At 48.5% G+C, this 19,148-nt stretch overlaps 1 protein-coding gene across 1 annotated transcript; it reads right to left on the bottom strand.

Annotated features, from left to right (window-relative positions):
• Positions 1–1,780: 1,780 nt before the first annotated feature.
• Positions 1,781–18,507, bottom strand: HSD17B7 (hydroxysteroid 17-beta dehydrogenase 7). The gene is made up of 9 exons (XM_048859677.2): positions 18,361–18,507; positions 17,458–17,661; positions 15,725–15,817; positions 12,773–12,887; positions 11,995–12,189; positions 10,853–10,957; positions 8,472–8,528; positions 7,700–7,798; positions 1,781–2,199 (listed from the first exon to the last, which is right to left on the bottom strand). Exons 1-9 carry the CDS (start codon positions 18,393–18,395, stop codon positions 2,098–2,100), a joined length of 1,005 nt encoding a protein of 334 aa, XP_048715634.1. The 5' UTR covers positions 18,396–18,507; the 3' UTR covers positions 1,781–2,097.
• Positions 18,508–19,148: the final 641 nt, after the last annotated feature.

The raw sequence follows: 19,148 nt of genomic DNA on the forward strand, positions 1-19,148 counted from the left end.
CTAGCTTAATTCAGGCTGACTGTGCTTGGTGCTCACGCCTTTCTGCTGGGAAAAAATTGTGTGTTACTGTTCAGAGAAACACATGCTAGGTCATCTTGGGTTGAGCTTTGACCAGTGTTGGTGTCTGGGGAAGTAGAATGTTGAAAATACTTTACTTCACAGCTAGTATCCTTACTGACTGGTGAAGCCTGATGGAAAAGGTCTGGGTACATGGTAGGTGGTGACTGCAAACACTGCCCTAGTGCAGGCTGACGACTTCGAAAGGAGAACCTGCTGCCATTTCTCAAAAAAACCTAGTGAACACGGACCATCCAGCCACCAAGCAGCCCAAGTCTAATCCTCCATTTTTTGTGAAAAATTTAGAAGGCTGTGGTGGGAGGAGTCCGAGTATCTAGCTGCCTCTGTTCACCTGGACCCTTGGCACTCTGGGGCCATGGAGATGTCCCTGGTTCCTGTGGTAATAGCGAGATCTGCTTCTTATTTAATGCTCCATTAAGAGATCGGAGTGCTTTATAAAGGATGTTGGTAGCATCATCCCTATTTGCAGAGGGTATGATGCAGGCCAGTGACAGAGCCAGCAATGAACCCAGATCTCCTGAGGCTGTCCAGTGCACTGTCCATTAAGCCACATCGGGGGATGAAAAGCTGCTGACGCCATTTATCAGAAAGGTCAAAGGCACCTTACCAAACAACCGAGGAGACTGCTCTTCAATGGCTTGGTTATTACTCAGAGGCCCTAAAACAAATCTGGGCCATTGCTCTTTTGTTCTGATGTTCATGTAGGATGCTATCTTGTCCAGGTTCTCATTCACTGGCTGGGAGAAGGGTCACAAATGCAGAATGGACTATGGTTCTCTCAGTCTATGTTTCCCAATCAGGATTACTTTGCATTCAACAACTTCATCTGCCATTTTGGCACCCAGATTTGTAAAATCCCTTTAAGTCTTCACACTCAGCTTTGGACTTCACTATCTGGAGTTATTTTAGGTCAGCAGCAAAAGTTTGCCAACTCATTATTCACCCCCTTTCCCAGATAATTTATGACAGCTATTGATTTCTTTCCTACCCTTCATTTCCCATCTTCTCACCAGTTACTGACCCATGAGAAGGCCTTCCCTCTTATCACATGTCTGCTTAAGAACCTTTAATGAGGGACCTTGTCAAAGGCTTTCCAAAAGTCCCCATATAGTATATCAACTGGATCACCCTTGTTGATGCTCTCACAGGATTCTAACAGTTTACCAACAGGTACCAAAAGTGCCTTCCCAAAGGCTGAAGCAGTTATGTCTGAGGTCTGCACCAACTCTGTGCCTCAATACAAGAATCTACAACCCAAGGGTGAAAGCAGTACTGCTCCTTTCTTTGTGAAAAGAGCACTTTGTACTTTAGGCAGAAGCAGAGCATGGTCACCTCTCTCCATCAAGCTGCAGCCTATCACATTAAGTGATAGTGTGGATCCTGCTGGTGAGCACTAAAAATTCCATCGGGCACTTTGATCTACTCATGCTTGAAAGAGAAAAGCACACACATGGCTTCTAGCGAGCAGCATGGCCATAGTGTGCTGCAAGCTGGGGTGTCAATCTGCAGTACTCTAGCATGCGCACTAAGTGTCCATGTAGACATGTTGATCAGTTTTTGAAGAGTCTGACCTTAACAGGCACATGTGGCTATCCAGGAAGCCTGGCAACTGAGGAGCCTTCTGTGCAAGACCAGCCGTTCCACCTATTTTCACCTTGTGCTCACACTGAGCTCTCAACCCATTCATACTTTTTCTCAGTAGTTCTTGGAACCTGCAGTTTATTGTGAAGACCATGACGTACAGAAATGGAGGCCTGGTTTAGGCAAGTTACTAGAAAGCGTTAGTGGAGAGAGCAATCTCGTACTGGACTCCAAGAGACTAAATAACTATTCAATCCCTCTCATATTTCCCATTCTAGGAAATCACTCCTTCCCAGACTGAGCGAAGGATGAGAGGTGCTACAAAGCCACAGGTCTCCAAGAAGGCCTCTACTGCAAACACATAATACCCACTTAGAAGGAACTCCAATGTCACTAGTGCCAGAAAGATTTGTCCTTGGAGGCCTTGTCTGGATCTTGTTACTTAGAGCTAAAGGGAGCATTCAATCTTGCTAGGACATGCTTCTCCAGTTCCAACAGCTTTTGATAAAATATTTCAGTAGTTTCTTCTTCCACATCCATCTGCAAGAAAACCAGAGCAGTAATATTAGACCAAGGGGGCTGCAGTGAGGACCGACAAAGAACCTCTGGATGTTGCCAGAGATAGGCAAAGCCAAGGACAGGCTCAGTCTCCTCCTGAAAGGTACCCACTCAGCCACTTATGGCATGTGCCCAGGGAGCTGGAGGTTAGGACTGTAGCCCCAAATGACAGAGGGCTAGCATTTCCCACAGATGAGCAACAGCCCCAAATAAAAGAAAGCTGCTTCATGTGGGATAGGATGTGGAATCACTGCCTTTGAGGAGAAGGAACGCTCCCCCAGCATTAGCACAAGCTGCCAAGGACACAAGTGTAAACTGTAGCCTCTGCAGTGAGGAAACAGCAGCACAAGCCAGGAGGAACTTGCATGGTGTACACTACTGAAGCCCCTGCCTTGAGGCTCCTTCTCAAGACTGCCAGCATTAATCACAGCTGGGGGTGAAATCTAGGCCTTTCAGCTAGAGTCATCACAGCCTAACATCTTTTACTTCACTCTGACTCTGCAGAGGGAATTCTCCCTTGCTTTAGTGTAATTGGCTGCAGGTTCTGGCTCTGCTGTGACTGCAGCCCTTCAGCTGCCAAGCACCCCATGCCTGCCGATTGCACTCCCTCTCCATTTCAGCCCTGCCTGGCCTCCTGCACTCAACTCCAGTTGCCCACCCAGAATTAGAACAAGTGTATAATTAAAATCAGATAGAACAAAGTACATACTCATAAGCACAGTCACTTAGCTGGGGTATAACAGCCCTTCCCCTCACCACCAGTTTGCTTTGTAAGCTCTCTGGTGCAGAGACTGTCATAACTATACCATTTCTAGCACACTGTTATGACCACAATAGTTGTATTATCTTGTGTGCTTGCTACAAAGTCAGAGTAAAACTGTACAGTCAGCACAGAGCCTGCATTTTGAGGACCACTGGAACAGAAGGGGGCTTGTCAGAGCTTTCCAAGGATAAGGCTACAAAAGGAAGAATACTCCCCCACCTCACTGAACTACACATGTCCTGGTGGGCAGCAGTGAGAGGAGATCCTTTCTCCACCTTGCAGCAGCAGAAATCTTGCACGTCTGCTCATACCTCTCAGTGTCTCTGAAGGGAATGGGAAGGGCTGGGTCTCACGCTGGTTTTGTTTGAACTCCTGTGATCCAATTAAGTTCAAGCCAATCCCCCTACTAGTCCATTAGGCTTCACATCCTCGTTACAAGAAGTTGCATCAAGCCTTGTGTTGGTGATTCTGGTCTTAACACAGATGGGCTGGGGACACTGTCTTATAATGCCTACTCAGAAGGCCACCTACCTAGGCACTCAGCTGTTAGTCCAGAGGCAGTGCATTCATACAGTGAGATACAGAGACTGGCAGGCTAGGTTAGGCACTGTGCAGTAGAGCATAAATAGCAGTAAGGATGGAAGAATCAGGTCCTCAGGTAAGTGTTTTGAGCCAATACATAACAGTCCAGCTCTTACAATTTGTACTCATGGGGGAATTCTGCACCTGTGCAGAATGTAATGTCCTCCCGCAGATTTCTTTGCTTCTCTGCAGAAAAGGAACTTTCTGACAGGGAAGCTGAGAGAGTGGTTATGCACCATTTCCCAGCAGCGTGGCCACATTGTTTAGGGCACCCAGACCAGCCAGCAGAGAGGTAAATCACTGCAGTGGTGGGGGAGGAAGGGTGTTCTGGAGATATGCCAGCTGGTGGCTCCTAAAAACGTGTTGGGCTCGTGTCAGGGTTCCCTCCCCACTCTGAACTCTGGGGTACAGATGTGAGGACCTGCATGAAAGACCCCTAAGCTTATTTTTATCAGCTTAGGTTAAAAACTTCCCCAAGGCACAAATCCTTTCCTTGTCCTTGGACAGTATTGCTACCACCACCACCACGTGATTTAGACAAAAATTCAGGAAAAGGACCACTTGGAGTCCCTATTTCCCCAAAATATCACCCCCCCCCCAAGCCCTTTCACCCCTTTCCTGGGGAGGCTTGAGAATATACCAGCCAATTGCCTTTAATACAAGCACAGACAAGAGCCTTTATCTTTAAGGCACTAAAATCAAAATCAGATTCTTAAAAAGAAGAACTTAAGAAAAAAAGTAAAAGAAGCACCTCTGTAAAAATCAGGATGGAAGGTGTTTTTACAGGTGATGAAAAGATTTAAAAACACAGAGACCTCTCCTCTGTATTTCAAGGAGAGCTGGCTGTATTTCAAGGAATCCCTGTTGAGGTTACAGGGACAAACCATCCCGATGAGTCGAAAGAATAGTAAATATGGCAGGCGACCAGCTTGGCTTAATGGTGAAATCTTAGCGGATCTTAAACATAAAAAAGAAGCTTACAAGAAGTGGAAGGTTGGACATATGACCAGGGAAGAGTATAAAAATATTGCTAGGGCATGTAGGAATGTTATCAGGAGGGCCAAATCGCACCTGGAGCTGCAGCTAGCCAGAGATGTCAAGAGTAACAAGAAGGGTTTCTTCAGGTATGTTGGCAACAAGAAGAAAGCCAAGGAATGTGTGGGCCCCTTACTGAATGAGGGAGGCAAACTAGTGACAGAGGATGTGGAAAAAGCTAATGTACTCAATGCTTTTTTTGCCTCTGTCTTCACTAATAAGGTCAGCTCCCAGACTGCTACGCTGGGCATCACAAAATGGGGAAGAGATGGCCAGCCCTCTGTGGAGATAGAGGTGGTTAGGGACTTTTTAGAAAAGCTGGACGTGCACAAGTCCATGGGGCCGGACGAGTTGCATCCGAGAGTGCTGAAGGAACTGGCGGCTGTGATTGCAGAGCCATTGGCCATTATCTTTGAAAACTCGTGGCGAACCGGGGAAGTCCCGGATGACTGGAAAAAGGCTAATGTAGTGCCAATCTTTAAAAAAGGGAAGGAGGAGGATCCTGGGAACTACAGGCCAGTCAGCCTCACTTCAGTCCCTGGAAAAATCATGGAGCAGGTCCTCAAAGAATCAATCCTGAAGCACTTGCATGAGAGGAAAGTGATCAGGAACAGCCAGCATGGATTCACCAAGGGAAGGTCATGCCTGACTAATCTAATCGCCTTCTATGATGAGATTACTGGTTCTGTGGATGAAGGGAAAGCAGTGGATGTATTGTTTCTTGACTTTAGCAAAGCTTTTGACACGGTCTCCCACAGTATTCTTGTCAGCAAGTTAAGGAAGTATGGGCTGGATGAATGCACTACAAGGTGGGTAGAAAGCTGGCTAGATTGTCGGGCTCAACGGGTAGTGATCAATGGCTCCATGTCTAGTTGGCAGCCGGTATCAAGTGGAGTGCCCCAAGGGTCGGTCCTGGGGCCGGTTTTGTTCAATATCTTCATAAATGATCTGGAGGATGGTGTGGATTGCACTCTCAGCAAATTTGCGGATGATACTAAACTGGGAGGAGTGGTAGATACGCTGGAGGGGAGGGATAGGATACAGAAGGACCTAGACAAATTGGAGGATTGGGCCAAAAGAAATCTGATGAGGTTCAATAAGGATAAGTGCAGGGTCCTGCACTTAGGACGGAAGAACCCAATGCACAGCTACAGACTAGGGACCAAATGGCTAGGCAGCAGTTCTGCGGAAAAGGACCTAGGGGTGACAGTGGACGAGAAGCTGGATATGAGTCAGCAGTGTGCCCTTGTTGCCAAGAAGGCCAATGGCATTTTGGGATGTATAAGTAGGGGCATAGCGAGCAGATCGAGGGACGTGATCGTTCCCCTCTATTCGACATTGGTGAGGCCTCATCTGGAGTACTGTGTCCAGTTTTGGGCCCCACACTTCAAGAAGGATGTGGATAAATTGGAGAGAGTCCAGCGAAGGGCAACAAAAATGATTAGGGGTCTGGAACACATGAGTTATGAGGAGAGGCTGAGGGAGCTGGGATTGTTTAGCCTGCAGAAGAGAAGAATGAGGGGGGATTTGATAGCTGTTTTCAACTACCTGAAAGGGGGTTCCAAAGAGGATGGCTCTAGACTGTTCTCAGTGGTATCAGATGACAGAACGAGGAGTAATGGTCTCAAGCTGCAGTGGGGGAGGTTTAGATTGGATATTAGGAAAAACTTTTTCACTATGAGGGTGGTGAAACACTGGAATGCGTTACCTAGGGAGGTGGTAGAATCTCCTTCCTTAGAGGTTTTTAAGGTCAGGCTTGACAAAGCCCTGGCTGGGATGATTTAACTGGGAATTGGTCCTGCTTTGAGCAGGGGGTTGGACTAGATGACCTTCTGGGGTCCCTTCCAACCCTTATATTCTATGATTCTATGATTCTAGGCTCAGCTTCAAAGTTACAAAAACAAAACAACACACACACAAACCACCACCCAGGAACAAAACTCACTTTGCATAGGGAAAATTCACACATTTCCTTGCCTTACTTACAATTTTTGTAATCTTAGATGCTCGTTTCTGGTAGGTTTTTAGGAGATTTTTTTCTCCTGCCTGGTCCCTCTCCCCATCCAGAGAGAGAACAAAGAGCACAAACAAACCCTCCCCACCCCCCAGATTTGAAAGTATCTTCTTTTCTCATTGGCCCTTTTGGTCAGGTGCCAAGTAGGTTATTTGAGCTTCTTATCCCTTATAGGTAAAAATTCAGTACAGCTACCCACGAGGGATTTTATGCTACCCTTAGCTGTAGGTTTATGATAGCTTTCCTGCTACTCCCAACTAGGCTGGGGGATTACAGGACTTCTTCCCCTGCAGGAGTGGCTGTGGCCAGGGCAAGGTCAGATCCACTCCCAGAAATCTCCCACAGCTGCAGGAAGCTCTTCTCCCTCCCCCTGGCCCAACCCCCTGCATTTGGGCCCAGACCCAGACACACACACACCTGGCCTCACTCCCTGCATCTGGAGCCCCTGCCCAGCCCCACCACCACCCCTAAATCCAAACCCCCACCCCTGCACCCAGACCACCCCTGCTGAGCCCCCCCTTGAACCCCAGTAAGCCCCATACCCACTGCACCTGGACCTCTCCGACTAGCCCACCCCCCGAACGCTGCTCCACCCAGCTCCTCTCCCAGCACCTAGACTCCCCACCCCAAGCCCAGACCCCTCCCCTGCTGAGCCCATTGCTTCTGCACCCGGAATGAGCACCCCCCTGTGCATCCAGATCCCCCACACTGAGCTGCCCGCACCCAGACTGTCCCACACAGAACCCTCACCCCACACCTGAATCCTGCCAGGCTGAGCCTGCCTGCCCACATGCCTGACAGAGGGCAGGCCCCCAGGATGTTTCTGGGGCAGTCCTGGCCCTTGTGCTGTGTCGGTCAGGTGTAACCTCATCACCAAGTCTGTGCCCTGGGGGGATGGAGCTACAGGGTGATCTCACTCCGCACAGCCAGAGACCTGTGTCCCCCCCGCCATGCTGGAGCCTCCACAACTATTTGACCAATAAAGTTTGCAGAATTTTAAACTCAACTATTGTGCACAGGATTTTTGTTTTCTTGGTGCAGAATTCCCTCAAGAGTAAATTGGATTTCAGAGTCATTGCTATATTTACCTTTTGGGACTCCACATAGTTCTTCCCCATTGGTGAAGTACAGCTGTGATATTTCATTAGTGCATCCAGTGACTCTGGCTTTTGTTTGAAGAGCCATACCTTTAAAGACAATAGCATAGTTGTGTGGGCAGGCAGTCCAGTTTGTTTGGACAGCCATGCAGTTTAGAACAAAACAGCTTGACAACATGAAGATGGAAGAGGATGCCAAACTGCCCAGTTTCCTCAATGAGACATTCCACTTAAGCTCCAGAGAGGCAGCTGGCTGCTGTGCTCCGTGGTACTGGGAACACCACAGTCCATGCTCCTAATAGACAGTAGTTACACTTACCATGTCTTTAGCGAGATATGCCACGGTTCAACACAAGCCGCTTGTGGTTTCTGCTTGAGGTAGGAGTTACTGGGTTCAGTTCGATGACTTGTGTTACAACCATTTGCTCTGACCTGTAAGGCCAGAAGGGATACAGGTCCTGGCTTGGGTAAGGGCAGAAGGGACCATCACTGTGAGATCTAGAGACCACAGGGTCTCTCTGAATAGGTGAGGAAGAAGAGGGTGAAAAAACATTTGTTTGAAGAACCTCAAATACCAGCTCAGTGTCTTAGCACTTACTGTGGAAAGTGATTCAGATGTACAGGGCAAGAGGAGAGAAACACTGCTTTGTATATATTCATCTGGCAGAGGACGCATTCACAGCCAGTACCAGACACCTGGGGGCTAGGAGGAGTTGCACACTGCAGACAAGTAGTGATTTGAGGTGCAAGCCATGTTACATACCTGAGCTTCTGCTCCATTGTATGGAGTTAGTGTGTAAGACTTGGTGAAAAAGCGGATCTGAAAGAGAAGAAGAAACGAGACATGAAACTTACTAACACCTATGCCTTGGAGCAAGGAATCAAGATTGAGCTCCCTGGAGGTCAGCAGTCGTGTTAAGGCACAAGGTCCTCTGCTGCTTGTGGCCTAGCCAACAGCTCCCCCACCCCTTGAGTAAGGCCACCTGCCTCTAGCTAGATGACCAGGTGACCCCCTTCAGCCCAGGGCCACTGCAAATTTACTACAACCATCCAGACGGCCAACAAGTCTCTCCATGCTGCTGGGGGTAGGGGGGCGGCAGGCATGCAGGGGACCAGCTGAGCCTCCCCCCCCCTCCCCCCGATATACCTTTCTTCCAGCCACCTCCTTTCTGAGCTGGCTCCCAAGCTGTGGGTGGAGTACAATTTATGACACCTTGTCATCCAATGAAAAGTGATTCAGTGAGTGAAAAGTGATTGACAGAACAAGAAGCAATGGTCTCAAGTTGCAATGGGGGAGGCTTAGGTTGGATATTAGGAAAACCTTTTTCACTAGGAGGGAGGGGAGGCACTGGAATGTGTTACCTAGGGAGGTGGTGGAATCTCCTTCCTTAGAGGTTTTTAAGGCCTGGCTTGACAAAGCCCTGGCTGGGATGATTTTGTTGGGGATTGGTCCTGCTTTGAGCAGGGGGTTGGACTAGATGTCCTCCTGTGGTCCCTTCCAACCCTGATATTCTACGATTCTAAGAGGTGGCAGCCAGCAGAGAGAGCAGACTTATTTGGGGCTGGCACAGGCGGGTCCCAACAGCAAGCAGGTAGCAGTTTGTGGCAGCAGTGCTAAGGCCAAATACAGGCAGCTGCTCGTAAGACAGATGGAAAGGTGCCTGGCTGATGGACATAGGAAGTCTGGCTGTCTGTAGATAGTGTGTGGAATATTAGCAAGGCTGGAAAACTGAGGGCTGCAGACGAAGAGAACAGGCACAGGATGAGATAGTAAAGGAAAGGTGTAGGGGTGGGGAGAGTAGAGTAAAGGGAGGTGAAAGAAAGTGAAGCATGTTGAAGAGGCCACTTTCCACCAGAGGTGCCAGGGAGAAACAAAACACACTTAAAAGCTGGTGACTTCACTGCTGAAGTTTGTATTCTCTTAGGAATCATTTTCCATGTGTAGGAACATTAACTGAGGGTGAGCCGTTCAGAGGCATGGATTACCTAGCTCTGTTCCTACTGGAGTGGGAAGTTTACCATATGCCAATGCTTAGTGCTTTGAAAATACCAGCCTAGTTATTAACTATGGTTCAGGTGATCAAGAACAGTCTCAGATTTGGGGTCCATCTGCTTTTAGTTGCCCAGTTTCTGCTTAATTCCCACAGGTGCTGAGCACCAATAATTCTGATTGGGGCTATTGGAGTGGTAAGTGCTCAGTGCCTCTGGGAAATGAGCCTAAGGCATGAGGCTGAGCAACCAGAGATCAAAGGCCATGGTTAAAATCAGCTTCCCCATCTAGGGCCCCCCACTAGCATCTCTCAGCAGCAATATTGATCTTGGGCCATAAAAGGTGATTGGTGGTAGAGTCCCAGCTCCAGAAAGTCTCACTCGCTGCAGAGCATCACCCTACTCTTGTGCTTTGGGTTAAATTAACTGAAGGGAAATTCACGGAGGTCACTGAAACTCAGCCTAAGCCTCCTTTCCAGGTGTGGCTGTATAAAGGTTCCTTTCTCATCTAGCCTATGCCTGTCCCAGACGCTAGCTCTTGATTCCCCAGAGGGCTACCTCTACCTGCCTGCTATCAAGGTGGAACATAATTCACCTACAGTGCCCTAAGAATTTCAACACCTAACAGAGTGAAACAGCAGGAGACCCTTGCCATTCTGTTACAACATGCATGGCAAAGGACCACTGTATCAAGATACAGCTTCTTCTCTGGCTGTTGCAGCACATGGCACACAGCAGTATCCTACCACGAGGCACATAACCATGGGGCACCACATAACTGGTAGCCCTGGCTTTGCACCCATTTACAAATATATGAATGGGGGAAAAAATGGCTGGCTGTTCACCAGCCCTCTCCAAGCCTCTGCAGATAAGGAGCCCCAAGCTATCTAGGCATCTATTTGCCGAAACTCCACCTTCCAAACTGACCCTGCTGGTCCTAAGGGCCGAAGAGTCACTTTGGCAAAAGGCTACTTCCCAACCCAACGTGAAGCAATCTGCTACATTTCCATTCACACTCTGAGCAAAGGACACTGTACAACCGGCTTGGTGATAAGGCAGACAGGGCACTGTGTATACCCCTAGGAGTGAAATGCCCAAGACCATCACAGCCCAAAGAGTTGGAAATAAACCCACACTTTCAGATGGATTACTCACTATCCACATGATGGGCATAAGCAGCTTCCAGAAGAAAGATGGCAGAATTCCATAAGTCAGGTTAGTCATCACAAGACCCGGACAAACTACACTGGAATACAGCCCCTGCAGAAGTGGGAAGAGAGGATACAAGCCAACACTAAATGCTGCATATCTGCTTGGAAAGAACACACCAGAAAAAGTATGACAAGGTGTCTCACACCTTCCAAAAGGCCTCACAATGCAAAGTCAGCAGATGCCCCTGTGCAGCAGTGAGCAGAGATGTGTAGAGAAACATACATTCCTCATCCTCAACATATAGGTAAGCCCTCTCCCACCAAATAGCAGTTAAACAGCAGTAAGGGATGGCAACTCTTTCCAGAAAGAAGGCTGCCACTTATGGACTGGCACAGAACAAGGGAAAGCAGCATTAATTCCAGTCACAGGCCCATGACAGGGAAGGCCCTGCCTCTTGTCCAAGATTCTAGTGTGGGATAGTCAACAATTCCCATGCCTGTATCTGCTGCGATGCCACAGATTTTACAGGCCAGCCAGTCATATCAGATGGCCCTTCTAAAAATACTTGCCCTATCAACTCCTACCTCTGAGCAAAAGGCACATCAGTTGGCAGAAGTTTCCCTTACAGGCAAGTTATTCTATAGTGGTCCCATATGAGGTTCTTGCACCTTCTTCTAAAATGTTTCTTAGCCAGTCTTAGACAGGTTGCTAGACTAGATGGACTGCTTAATTCATGTGACAGATCAGGCCAGTCATCATGTGGATGAGTCCACAGAGTGGAAGGTTTATTAAATATCAATACAATGCAGCCAGCAAAGAGAGATAATGTCTGTCCCAAAGCCAAGGCTACAGCTTCCAAATATTCTGAAGGTAAGAGCTCAATTCTGTGAGGTTTAAAACTGCAACTTCTATACCAAACATTCCCTACCACATCCTACCAATCATACTTACTTGAAACTCACCCTAGCTAAGCTCCTTCACATCCATGAAGCAATCTATTAAGCAACTGAACACTGCTACGTGGTACTTCTATGCATCAACATACTACTGCCACTGACGAGCATGCCACCTTATCAACATTTCTCAGACCAACATGCTCAAGTGCAACAGCTTTCCGCATCGTACCATAGGGTAAACAGCCTCACCTGCTTGTTAAAGTGCTTGTTCAGAGCCACACTAGCTAGGTCAATGGCATATTTGGAGGAACTGTAAGACTCTTTGCCTTTGCTGTGCTGGTAGTCAGTGAGAGTGAAAGCAGACTTCCTGGCATTGCTGGAAGATGTCCAGATGAGCAGGGAGGGCTTTTCAAGGCAACATAGCAGAGGCTTAAGCTGCCGAATCTAAGGAGATAAGAGAGTGATTATCCATTTCAGCAGTTATCCCAGGATATTTGAAAATAATTCCCACTTCAGTTACGCTAGTCTAGAGGGCAGGGGTTTGGGTTAACTGACCGCAAAAGAAACAAGTAAGTGGAGAATCATGTCACTGGTACACCTCAGACCCAGATCCTGGTTGGTAGCATTTTATAGCCTGTTTGCATTCACTTTGCACAGGAGACAGGCTGCAAAGTAGGGAGAACCAGGCCTTTGTTTCTCTTAGGAGCCAACATGTCTGCTGGCTGTGCAGAGTAACCCTGAAGTAATTCTAACTCTTTCAGTAAGAAATGTTGCCTGCACATTGGGAAATCCCAAACCTGGCTGTCATTCAGCCACTAGGAGATAGCTGACCAGGCCAGGGTATGTACAGGGGATGGTGCGGCCTCCTGCCCTATGCCTGGACCACTGCACATTACTCAGATACACTCCAGACTGGGTCAGTGTACAGGAACATTGGAAGAGAGGTGAACCAACCCATTTAATTCCTGCTCTACCCAAAACTGCACACTGACGCAGAATCGGGGCTGACTGTCAGAAGCAGTTTTACCAGTATAAAGTGCCCAAAGAGGTTGGTTTCAAACACAGCCTGCAGGCCATCTGCAGTGATGCAGTCTTCTTGAGTTAACAGCCCCTCCGCTGTGCTCAGCATATGGACTGCTTTCCTGGAATACAAGGAGAGGAGAGAGGAAATTTTAGACAGAGCTATAGCTTCTTCAGGTGATAATTTTATTGAACAATTCTTATCATTTTTAGTATTTTGACCAGCTCTACAACAGATTGGAAAACTCCTTGCAGAACCAAATTCAGAAGCAATTTTCATTCTGAAGGTTCAAAATAGTATGTTTTTTCAAAATCACTTTTTAAAAAAGGAAAAATTCTGATAATCTTAAATATTTAACAGCATACATTTTGAAAAGCAAAGATCCCAGTGTCAGCGTGTTTTGTTTACTTTGTATTTTTAAAACCAAAAAAATTGTTTAAAAGTCTTTCAACTAAACTTTGAAAGACTTCAGCCAGCTCTAATTTTTACTGAGACTTGATTTTAGAGATTTGTTATTACAACAGAAAACAGTTTTTTTTTAAAACAAAAAACAAAACTGATTTCCAGTTTGCTGCTCACAAACTAAATGGGAGCCTGTAACATGGGCTGTAACTCAGAGGAAAAGCAGTCTAGTGGTTAAAGCAAATAAGAGTTAGGAGTTCCTGGCTCTGTCAGTCACTGAATTTGCACTCACTTAACTTCCATGACTCAGCTTCCCTATATATGGAGGTGAGGGGGATGACCTATTTCCCTACTTCAGAGGGATACAACAAACCATAATTCATTGCTATTTGAGAAGAACTTGATGCCCCTGCAATGTTGTGGCTGATCTCCAGCTCTCTCCCAGCCTCCTGTGCACACCTACAGGCTGTATGGTGACCCATTTTTCTCTATTAATATTTTTGCCTCCCCACCCACAGCCCCCTTCATGCCCAGTAGGCCATTAACACATCTGACTTGTCTGGTGGAATTAATTCCTCATTCCAGCTATCAAATCCATAGTCTCCACCTACAGCACCAGTTTTATCTCCACACTTTTATGCTGTTACAAGACCTGTGCATACACCAGCCAACATTAAGGGTATGATTTTTTTTTACTGAGATGGTTGTACTGGTATAAAAAATGCCTTATACCAGTATAGCTTACTTCCCCTTCCCATACAAGGATCAACTGTACCAGTAAAGCACTTGTATACCAGTGACCGATGGTGTGATGTGAGCTGTACCCCTCCAACCATACCAGTAGAGTTAAAGTTTTCCATGTTTGGACAAGGCCTAGATCCATTTGCTCATTTCTCAAACTATTCAAACCATCCCCAGCCTTGGCTCACATCCAAAAAGAAAAGGAGTACTTGTGGCACCTTAGAGACTAACCAATTTATTTGAGCATGAGCTTTCGTGAGCTACAGCTCTGAGCTGTAGCTCACGAAAGCTCATGCTCAAATAAATTGGTTAGTCTCTAAGGTGCCACAAGTACTCCTTTTCTTTTTGCGAATACAGACTAACACAGCTGTTACTCTGAAACATCCCACATCCAGTCTCTCTTCTCCTGTTCCCAAGCTGTTTAACACAGATGTTAAGTTCCTATAGAATCATAGAATATAAGGGTTGGAAGGGACCCCAGAAGGTCATCTAGTCCAACCCCCTGCTCGAAGCAGGACCAAATCCCAGTTAAATCATCCCAGCCAGGGCTTTGTCAAGCCTGACCTTAAAAACCTCTAAGGAAGGAGATTCTACCACCTCCCTAGGTAACGCATTCCAGTGTTTCACCACCCTCTTAGTGAAAAAGTTTTTCCTAATATCCAATCTAAACCTCCCCCACTGCAACTTGAGACCATTACTCCTCGTTCTGTCATCTGCTACCATTGAGAACAGTCTAGAGCCATCCTCTTTGGAACCCCCTTTCAGGTAGTTGAAAGCAGCTATCAAATCCCCCCTCATTCTTCTCTTCTGCAGGCTAAACAATCCCAGCTCCCTCAGCCTCTCCTCATAAGTCATGTGTTCCAGACCCCTAATCATTTTTGTTGCCCTTCGCTGGACTCTCTCCAATTTATCCACATCAGAGGCATCAATTTATCAGAGGCAGAGCCCTGATACTACCTTATGTCCACTGAATGCATCTGATGAAGTGAGCTGTAAGTCACGAAAGCTTATGCTCAAATAAATTGGTTAGTCTCTAAGGTGCCACAAGTACTCCTCCCCTTTTTGCGAATACAGACTAATACGGCTGCTACTCTGATACCTTAACTATGGCATTCCCAGCATGCCTTCACAGCAGTCTCAGCTCTTGATTTTCATCTGCCAAGCAAGATCATGCTGGTCTCTTTAAACAGAGAAGTTGCTCACCATCACCTCACTCCCCTCCTTCACGAGAGGCCCAAACCTCAGAAGCCCCTTACTTCTGCCTGCTATACCTTTAATACCATTCTCTACCTCAATACATGTTTCTCCCTCCTTCTCAGTCTTCCCACACCTTCCCCACTGTCTTAAACATACTGTTTCCCCCATTCTTTCAAGTACCTTCTCTAGACCAGGGGTTCTCATAACAAGCTTTTTGGTGACCATGTAATAACCTCACGACTCCCTGCGGGATCACGACCCCCAGTTTGAGAACCCCTGTTATAATCCATTGAATCCAGTTTGGTAAGCCTTTCTGCTTTACCTGGACTGTAAACTCTTCTGAGCAGAAGGCTTTTGTAGACTACCATGCACATTTATGACTTCCTAAGTAATGACTATAACAGAAAGAAGATCTGTTCACCTTTTAGCTAAACCACCCACTCATTCAGTGTTTCGTTAACCATCCCTCACATTATCAGCCATCCAAAATCTCAGTGAATCACTGGAACATTCATTCATGCCGTCATCCATTTTGTATCTCCCCTCCCCTTACTCATCCAAGGACAAAACCAGGAAGAGAAAAGTATCTGACTGTTACTTAAGGATAGTATTCTGTACCCGGAGAAGAGACCAGAGATCAGTGCTTTGAAGCTAACATGGGTATTTGGCATGGTCCCAGCATTCAGAAAGAGACAGTCCAAGCGCTGGAACCTACACAAAGGAAACAAACAGTATGGTTGGTTATGGCTATTACTAGAGCATCTCATAAAAACAAAAACAAAAACCACCACAGCTAATGCTAGCCCACAATGGAGACAGAAGCTCAGAGACAAGTCATTTCTTTATTTTGAAGTTCAAAGAATATTAAGCTAAACATGATGATGTCATTTTGCAAAATAAAACTAGACATGATCCAGAGCTGGGATCCAGAATAAGTTTCCCAGATTCTGAGAGTTCTTGATTGAGTCCATTATAGGGATCTGAACTGTAAAATTCACTCTGAATGTAAAAATCCCACAAAATCTGGAGTGTTGCGGGTCAAATCTAGAGTTCTTAAAATATAACTGATGCCCACAAGTAATCCATTTTCCAAACTTCTGTATGCCTCAAATTTCAGTTAGCTATCCAGGATTTTCAAGAGAAAATAAGATTAGGTTAATTCAAAGGAATTTAGGCACCTAACTTCCATAGGCTAATATCTTCTTGGACTGGGATTTTTATAACACAGATATCACCAGAGTATACTTTCCAACTAAAGATCTCAAAGCAGCGTATAAACAAAACTTCACCACCCCTGAAACAAACCCAGAAGTGACCTGACCTGCAGTGGAAGAATCAGATTTCCTATTGTTGCCACCACCAGTTCAGCTCTTTTTGGGAGGTTGGAAGCAAAACCAGGAGCCTTAGTACATACAAGGTTCCTGAGGCGGATGCATTTTTGTTGTGTTGTCTAACCCTCTCAGACCAGATCTAGATGGCAGGGTGCTCAACACACCTGTGGCTCTCCTATTCCAGAAGAGCTAGTGGAAGCAACAGTGGAGAGTGTTACGTTCAAATGCAATTGTAAAATCTGTAACTTGTATCATTAAGTTCTGCGACTCTCCTGTTCAAGACAGGACATTGTGGCCAGCAACATTAAGGCAAGTGGCAAACAGATCACTTCCTGTCTGGAGCTATCCAGTGCTCCTGGTTTCAAGGAAACGCTTTAGCAGGTCAGGCTCAGTGGTATACTTTTGGACTGTGGTAGGTGAAAGAGGTCACTGCAGTAGCTGAAGAGGTAAGACTGGTAGTCGGGGGGAGGGGGGAGAGAGGAATACAGGGCACAACAGAAGGGGGGCTTGTAGCATTCCTATGCTGTGTACACATTGAATTTCCACATTTTGTGAAGCATGGTGCCCAAACCACGGGCTGCATAAGGACTTTGCAGAGCCTGACAGGAACTTAGTTGGTGTTGGTCCTTGATTTAGTTGGGGGTGGTCCTGCTTTAAGTCGGGGATCGGACTAGATGACCTCCTGAGGTCTCTGCCAGTCCTAATTTTCTATGATTCTATGACAGCTGCCTGCAGCAAATGCAAGCTGGGCAAAGAGTCCCCTCTTTGCCCTACACACACTAGAGGATGACATTTGACCACCACCAGCTGAGCTAAAGGAGGACACATCTCAGCCCTTTCCCCCTACTCAGAGTGAAAGAACTGACTGTGCTTCAGGCTTATTCCCAGGCCTGAGGGCCGGCAAGACACACCTGCTGGATGCAGCGGATTGAACCAGAGAGGTCCCTGTTGCTCACTCTCCTCAGCCAGGGCTAGGGGCACAGCACCCACCCACCTTGAGCCCGGGCAGGCTCCACACACCTGCACTGGATCTCGCTGGCTGCCTGCAGGACGGACTCCAGGCTGCTGACATCCAGGTGCACGAAGGTAACCTGGGCGGCAGGGTGGGCAGCCAGCAGCATGGCCTTGGTGGCAGCAGCCTTCTGCATGCTCCGGCAGGCCAGGCACAGCCGGACCCCAGCGTCCTCCTGCAGTAACCGCTTGCATAGGGCGGAGCCGATGCCACTGCAACGGTCCAGGGAGACAAGAGCCCAGTCAGCCTGGCACCGCACCACTTAGGCATACGCAGCTGCGGAGGGCACCAGGAAGTTTAGGGCACCAAATCACCCCAAATTTCAAGGTGACCTAGGCAGCTGTGTGCTGCATACAAGGCAGCACAAGCCCCCATGACAAGCCCTGTCCCCTGGCCAGCCCCCGAGCAGGCTGCGCCACTGCAAGGGGCAGGCCCCTCCCGGACAACTCCCTCCGCCCTGCCTCTTACCGTTCCCCCCCCCGCTCCACCCGGCCCCTTACCGTTCCCCCCCCGCCCCCATTCCACCTCCTCCCCCAGCGACCCCACACTCAGTGGCAGCGGCGGGAAGCGGGGCAACCTGGCCTCAGCCCGCTCCACTCCGCCAGCTCCCAGCCGGGGCACTCCACTTCCCGCCGCCGGTGAGTGCAGGGTGGTCCCTTCCCCCAAGCGACACGGCTGGGGCCAGGGAAGCGGAGCCGGCTGCTCCCAGCCCCCTGCCCCTGTGGAGCCGCCAAAAGTGCTCCCCAACAGCTCCTGCCTCCCAGACCCCGGGGGGTGGCCTAGGGTCCCACACAACCCCCGGTGAGGGGGCTGCATAGGGCACCCCCGAGCGAGCGAGCCCGCCCCACAATGAGACAGAGCCCCGCCCCCCGCCAGATGGACGAGGCTGCTTGCGCCTGGCCCCGCCTCACCTGCTGGCGCCGGTGACCAGCACCACGGGCTGCATCCCGCAGCCTCGAGCGGGCACAGTAAACTAGCGAGTTTCTCCGTGCGCCGTTATAGACCGCGCGCAGGGCCGAGACCTGGCCACGCTGCCCGCCCCGCCCCGCTCCCGTAGGCACCGCCCCGCACAGCAGCCTACCAATCGGGAAGCTCGCGGGGGCCCTCGCCGTGGCGTGACTGTGGGCTCATGGGCGGGCACGGGCGGAGCGGTGCCCAATCATCGCGGGGCTGCCCGGGCGCTCTGCAAGGGTGGGCTGGGCCGAGTGGAGCCCCGCCGGCAGTGGCAGGCAAGGCCGGCTCCGGGCGCCAGAAGGAGGTGCCTGGGGCGGCCAATAGCAAGGGGCGACCAGGAGTGTGGAGGAAGCACCCCGCTCTGGGCCCAGGCTAGCGAGAACACTTCTCCCTGCTGAAGGCTGCTGTGTTATACCTTGTGTTTGCTTTTGTTTTGTTGCATAGTTTTGCTTTATCCTTTTTGGTGATTCTTTGTAAGTGTTACACAAATAAGATTCTTTTCTGCTTCAAAAAAAAAAATAGCAAGGGGTGGCAGGTCCGGGTCTTCGGCGGCCGCTCAATCGGATTTTTCTTCTCTGCAGAAAAGCTGGAGCCGGCCCTGGTGACAGGAGGGGATCCTGGCGCGGGCTCCGGGCTTAGGGTTAGCATAGTTCCAGTTCCCCAGTAGGGGATGCAGCAGCGGGGTACAGTTTCTACTTGGAATCTCTAACGTGTAAAAAGAAAAGGAGGGCTTGTGGCACCTTAG

This window comes from Caretta caretta, chromosome 8 (assembly GCF_965140235.1).
Source record: "Caretta caretta isolate rCarCar2 chromosome 8, rCarCar1.hap1, whole genome shotgun sequence".
Lineage (NCBI taxonomy): Eukaryota > Metazoa > Chordata > Testudines > Cheloniidae > Caretta > Caretta caretta.

Bases quoted from the DNA above. Each gene is read 5' to 3' on its own strand.
- HSD17B7 (XM_048859677.2), bottom strand. From the start codon at position 18,395: ATGCAGCCCGTGGTGCTGGTCACCGGCGCCAGCAG. The intron at 12,888-15,724 runs GTACAGAATACT...CTTGTATTCCAG, and splicing joins ATCTCTGGTCTCTTCTCCGG to GAAAGCAGTCCATATGCTGA. The intron at 2,200-7,699 runs GTAAATATAGCA...GTTTTCTTGCAG, and splicing joins ACTATGTGGAGTCCCAAAAG to ATGGATGTGGAAGAAGAAAC.